Here is a 6,000-nt window from a genome sequence, read left to right as displayed (position 1 = left end):
TATCGATAAATAGTGATAAATTAAGAAAAGATATTGGGTATTTGGTTCAATGTCCCTGCATACAGGGTTCAAGCACATCATGCAAGATATCTTAAAGAGAAATCACAAAATTCACAAATACCACGTACAGATCCCGTTTAATCGTGTATATTACCACACAAATGACAGATCACATATCACAACATCAGAAAATTAGAAAATGATGATGCATGGCATCAATTATCAGGCATGTAGCGCCCCTTTGCACAAAAGAGCCACCTTAAACTGACCGGAATTAGTCGAGGCATTACCTGTTTTTCATTGACGAAATAGAACAAAATATAAAAATAATTCTCAATTCCTAAAGAATAAAGTTATTAATAATTCATAAGTAACACATTTAAAACTGATGCTATTTTAAAGAAAAGTAATAAATATTAACGGATAATTAGCTTATGAGATATCGATTCACCTGATATAAAACTAATAATAACGAGAGGGAAAAAGATTGCATGATAATATAACAAATGAAGGATGAGAATTCAGAAAAATAAACTTGAAGTACAAAGAGAAGGATGGCTGATATAAGAACTGGGTGAGAAAGATAACATCTTTGGAAGAAACGAGCTCGTTAGGTACCGACAGAATTTGACATGATCCTTTTACATGACATGTTTAGATACACAATAATGCATAGGTTAGCTCTAGATTTTCTAACGATTAGAAACCATAATTTTATTAAATATGTAAGTACTACGTTATTTTAGAAATCTATTATTATACTTTTAGTTATTTTAAAATTATATTTTTATTAGTATTTTAATTTTCTTATTTGTATTATTAGTATTATTTATAATCTTATTAGTATTAATATTTTCTACTTTATTAGTCTTAATATTTCTAATCATATTAGTCTTAATATTTCTTGGTTTAATTTTACTCGAAAAATACTTATTTGACACTCTATAATTTCTTTTATAATCACATTGAGATCACCATTAAGTTATTTAGTACCATTTGAAATTTCTATGTACTTGACTTTGTGATGCAATCAAATCTTAAATATGATGCTTCAACTTCTTTACATATGATGTCTACAAGACTTTAAGTGTGATATCTAGGTTTTTAGTCTTAAATTCCAAGTAGGAAAACTAATCATAATTTATCCTTACATTAGTAGGTGCCAATGCTAAAAGAATTTTAAATCTCTAAAATCCCAAAATTCTATGACCAACCAGGCTCCACTCCATATGGGGCAAAAAGAAAGCCCACACACAAAAATCCTAAAACTGCCAGCAGTGTACCCACCAGCCAACGCTGTCAGTGACACCACCGCTACCATAACCTCAGGAGACCCCGACCAGTAGAGCCTCGAAGCCCTACTGAGAAATTCCTTTCAAAAACGTGCTACTTGCTGATGCATATTCTCCCAGTCATTGTCTCTCTCAATCTTGTAATTCCTCACAACCTTGTCTTACAAAGACCTCCTATCAACAACTCCCACCTCTAGTTGAGTTAACCACAAAACGCTCGCCAGGAAGCCAACATGTGAGCCTCATGTACGTATGACCTACAACTGGCCCGTATTTGTTTTCCCCCTCTTATACTCTTTTTTGTGTGGTTTAGATCCATTCTAAAGAATTTTTCAATGATTTTGTTTTTACACCCTCTTTACAAAATAATATTCTAGTATTGTGAAAATCTTTAAACATATGAAATCCTGAGGAAGAGAATAAGTAATCACTTAGAGAAATATCAAATGACAAATCTTTCTTGATCGTAGCTAAGTGCAACCAAGCTGTCAGAGTGAAGGAAGATTGGAAGCATTCTCCAAGTTTTCAGCTCTAGTCCATTATGAAAATAAAAGTAACTTGTTAGTCATGAAGATCGTTGAATCTTGTTTTAATCTCCACATCCACAATCATCCAGACTTGGCTTGGAAGGATCATATGAAATTTGGTAATTCAACAAAGTCTCATTTCTATTTGTCATGGTATCTACAATGATTCACTCTTTTGTTATATAATCCTATAATGTCCACACATATTCTTCCAAGTCAACATTGGCTTTATGATCGATATATTTAACATGACGAGACTACCAAACTTATTGTTTTATGCTTGGTATAAAAAATGTAGTTTTAAAGCCTATCATAACAGAATTGTCTGCAGTGAAAGAAAAACAGACGGAGTTTCACAGAACGGCTCCTCATAGTGAACCAACCTGACTCTTCATCTCTAAACCAGCCCAACTGTTCATCTTCTTCCTCCCTCCGATGCCATTTACAGTTGAAACATCATTTCGGCAACAATAAAAACAATTGAAAGGAGTTTTATGTACCATTTGGTGTATATAAATAAATAATTGTAAGGCTAAAGAAAGCATGTAATTTTTTGACATGAATCTCAAATAGTATTTATCTCTCTTGATCTATTACTTTTCTTCTCTTCTCTTCTCTGTTATCTTTCTCTTTTTCCCTTCTTTTCTCTCTCTATGGCTCATTTCTTTCTCTAAAACCAGTCTCTCTCTCTCTCTAAAATATTCTCTTCTTCACATATCTATATTCTCTCCCTCTCTCTCAAACTCTCTTTTTTCTCTCCCCGACACCCTCTCTTCTCTCTTTCAAAAATCTTCTTCTTTCTTTTCTAAAATTCCCATTCTGTTCTCTCTATTTCTTTAATTTCAAAATCTGCTCCAATCTTTCAATTGTATCAAAATTACCCACAAATACTTAAAACTTTCATTTACACTCTGGATATTTCTTTAATTTCCGTATTAACTCCCATATTTCCAAGTTACTCCAAATTACCCCAAATCACTTGAATTCAATATATTTTTAATTTCCGGTTTTGGTGAATCACATGTCCAATTCGGGTCTTAACAAATGTATGAGTAAATATAAATGTTCAAAGATACCCACAGTCAGTGAAAAAAGATAGAGAATGAATCTATTAGAATTGAGAAATGAGAAAAACTGTGATGTCATCTTAAGAGTAAAAATGTTGAGATTTCTCAAGATTATTCACTTTTTAAAGAGAGTTCCATAGAAGTTCAACACAAGGGGTTCCGCTTGTAGCACAAATTGGATCTAAGTCAATAATTGGATCTAATAATATTCAACTCAATGATGAAGTTGAAGCACAAATTGGTCAACATGTTAATTTTATCATACCATCAAAATTTCACACTTGTAAATGATTTTGGATCTACATTATGTTTGCTATTGCAGAGAATGACCAAGCATAGAGTTTGTTAAATTTTTATAGGGAAGCTCGATGATCAATATTTTATGTCACTTGCCACTTTAAAATATTGTAGATGATGTTTTCCCAATAAAAAGGAAATGATGCAATAAATCATAAATTTTATTAACATAAAAACTATTTTACTATTTAGAAATCTATTACTATAGTTTAATAATTTTAGAATTGGTTCTTACCGGTATTTAATTTTCCTATTTGTGTTAGTAGTATTATTTCTGATCTTAAGTATTTTGTTATGATCTCTACCAATGGATTTAGTCACGAGTCCGTGAACATAAAAATCAGTGGGCATTTGGAAATGTTTGTGAGTTTTTCTTCCCTTGCTTATCTTGAAATATGATTTTCATGGCTTGTAAAGAGAGAATCTTACAATCTCGAGTAAAAAATACTCAAACTTCCATAAATTTTATTCAAACATAAATTTGTTTTCAAGTGTTAGAATATTATAGAATATTCTTTATAGATAATAGTATGATTATCTTTTTAAATATATTAACATAATTAGAAAGAAAATTAATAAGATAATTTATGTTGGTTACTATATATGAATTTGTTTGTATGTATATATACCCCTCCTATTTAAATAAGATACAAAAAATATTCAATATTTTTCTTAACTCTTTACATGGTATCGGAGTTAGGTTTAGGGTTTTAGATATCATATTGGATTAGACTAAAAGAAAGGTTGAATAATCCATTCCCGATGCTGGAGGAAATCGACCAGCGACCTCCAACTAGTTTAGAGTGCGGCCAAACGATGGTGTACACAGAAGAAGCGGAGGAAGTCGTTTTCTCGGTTGTTTGGTTCCGCGAGTGTCGGGTGTGCCGGAGGAAGTTGTTTCGCGTGCGTGTTGAGTTCCGCATGAAGACAGAAGCCGAAGAGAAGCTTTGTCGGCCGATTCTGAGCGTGAAAACAGAAGGCCGAAGAGGAGAAGGTTGAGGTGGAGCAGAATGCGCGATAGCAAGCAATTTTTTGTTCTCTGGCATGATTTGGGACAGTTTTACGAGCTTCTTTCCGGATTTGGGTGTACATTTGGGTTATGTAGTGATTTCCGGTCAAAGAGAAGTTGTTTGGTAGTTTTCGGCGGTTGTGCGTGGGCTTATAATGGTGGTGCATACGGCGGTGTAGAATCTTTGGTGGTGGCAGTGAAGTTCTAGTTTGTCGGTAGCTGTGCATGAAGAAATATTATGTTTTTTCAGAGTTTCTGATTTATTTGCAGTATTTTTCGTGTATCTCTAATTGCTGTGTTTTGGATATTTTCGATAATATTTTTGTGATTTCTAAATTAAAATAGATGATAACAAATTCTCTATAAGTGAGATAGTCTCAACCATGTCAAAGATCACTGAACATAAATTGAATGACACAAAGTATCTGCAGTAGAGCAAGACTATTAAGTTTTATTTACGCAGTATTGACAAGAATAATTACCTGATTCAAGACACTCTCACTAATAGAAGTAAACAAGCTTGGTTAAGAGGTGATGCATGGTTGTTTCTGCAGATTAGAAATTCAATTGACAGTGAGGTAATTGACTTAATTAATCACTATGAGTTTGTCTAGGAACTAATGAATTACATAGAATTTCTGTATTCAGGTAAATGAAATGTGTCCCGCATGTATGATGTTTATAGCGTCTTCTACCGTGTTGAGAAAGAGGCTAAATCTCTCACGGCTTACTTTATAGAACTCAAAGAACATATGAGTAGCTTAATGTACTTTTGTCGTTCAGTACTGATATCAAGATACAAAAAACTCAAAGAGAGCAGATGACCATAATGAGTTTCTTGTCTGGTTTTTCATCAAAATTTGAGACTGTCAAGTATCATATTCTATCATGTTCTGAGATCACATCTCTTCAGAAAGTTTTTAATAGAGTGTTACGCACAAAAACTACTACAACCAATCAGTCCACCAATGTTCTTGTTACCAAAAGAGGAAGAAGTAATAATAACACGGGAAGAAACGAAGTAATGGATAGTTGGAACAATGATTTAAGTAATATTATTTGTTATTACTATCATGAACAAGGACATATAAAGCGGCAATGTAAGAAATTGCAGAATCGGAATAAGAGAACACAAACTGTCAATATTGCTATTGCTGTTACTGCTACTACTGCTAACTCATCGAAAAAACTATATTGGTTTCAACTGATGAGTATGTAAAGTTCTTTCAGTTTCAAAAGTTTTTGAAGGAATATACACCAGTCACTAATGCTAAATCAGGTAAAAGATACTTTATCTCTTCTTCAGACAAATGGGTGATTGATTCTGGTGCTACAAATCACATGATGGGTAACCCTAATATCTTCTATAACTTTCGATCACACAAAGCACTCTCTCCTGTAACTATTTGTGATGAATCAACCTTTGAGAGTTTTGAGATTATAAAACCGACTCCCTCCATTACCCTGACATTTGTATTAAGTCTACGTAAACTTATATTCAATTTGAATTATATAAGTAGATTTATCAAATATCTTAATTGTTGTATTTCATTTTTTCCTGATCATTACCTTTTCAAAATCTTATGACGAAATAGATTATTAGCAAAATACATGTATTAGAAAGTCTCTACATTCTTGATTGTTGGATGTCTCGATCAGTTGTCTGATCTAGTGTTGTCTCTCCATTTGAAGCACAATGTCAATTGGAAAATCTATCTCTCATTGTGTTGAAGAAATTATGTCCTCAATTTTATGATTTATCTTTATTAAATTGTAAGTCATGTCAATGTGCAAAACGTTACCGTAAC

The 6,000-nt window shown here is 32.6% G+C and overlaps 1 protein-coding gene across 13 annotated transcripts in view; it reads right to left on the bottom strand.

The window, feature by feature from the left end:
- Positions 1-6,000, bottom strand: part of LOC110808131 (callose synthase 3-like) — a 59,860-nt gene continuing 53,860 nt past the window's right edge. For 12 of the 13 annotated variants that reach the window (XM_088206528.1, XM_088206518.1, XM_088206521.1 and 9 more), the window contains one exon: positions 1-290. Coding sequence is in view for 12 of the 13 variants with exons in the window: in XM_088206518.1 (XP_088062644.1) it covers positions 216-290 (75 nt within the window). In the remaining variant the exon portion in view is untranslated. Of the gene's footprint in view, positions 291-4,674; positions 4,741-6,000 lie in introns of all 13 variants that reach the window. The other variant, XM_088206525.1, reaches the window with a different exon arrangement.

The sequence above is a fragment of the Carica papaya genome, chromosome 6 (genome assembly GCF_054855325.1).
Source record: "Carica papaya isolate Zhongbai chromosome 6, ASM5485532v1, whole genome shotgun sequence".
Lineage (NCBI taxonomy): Eukaryota > Viridiplantae > Streptophyta > Magnoliopsida > Brassicales > Caricaceae > Carica > Carica papaya.
This window is presented reverse-complemented; position numbering and strand designations above follow the sequence as displayed.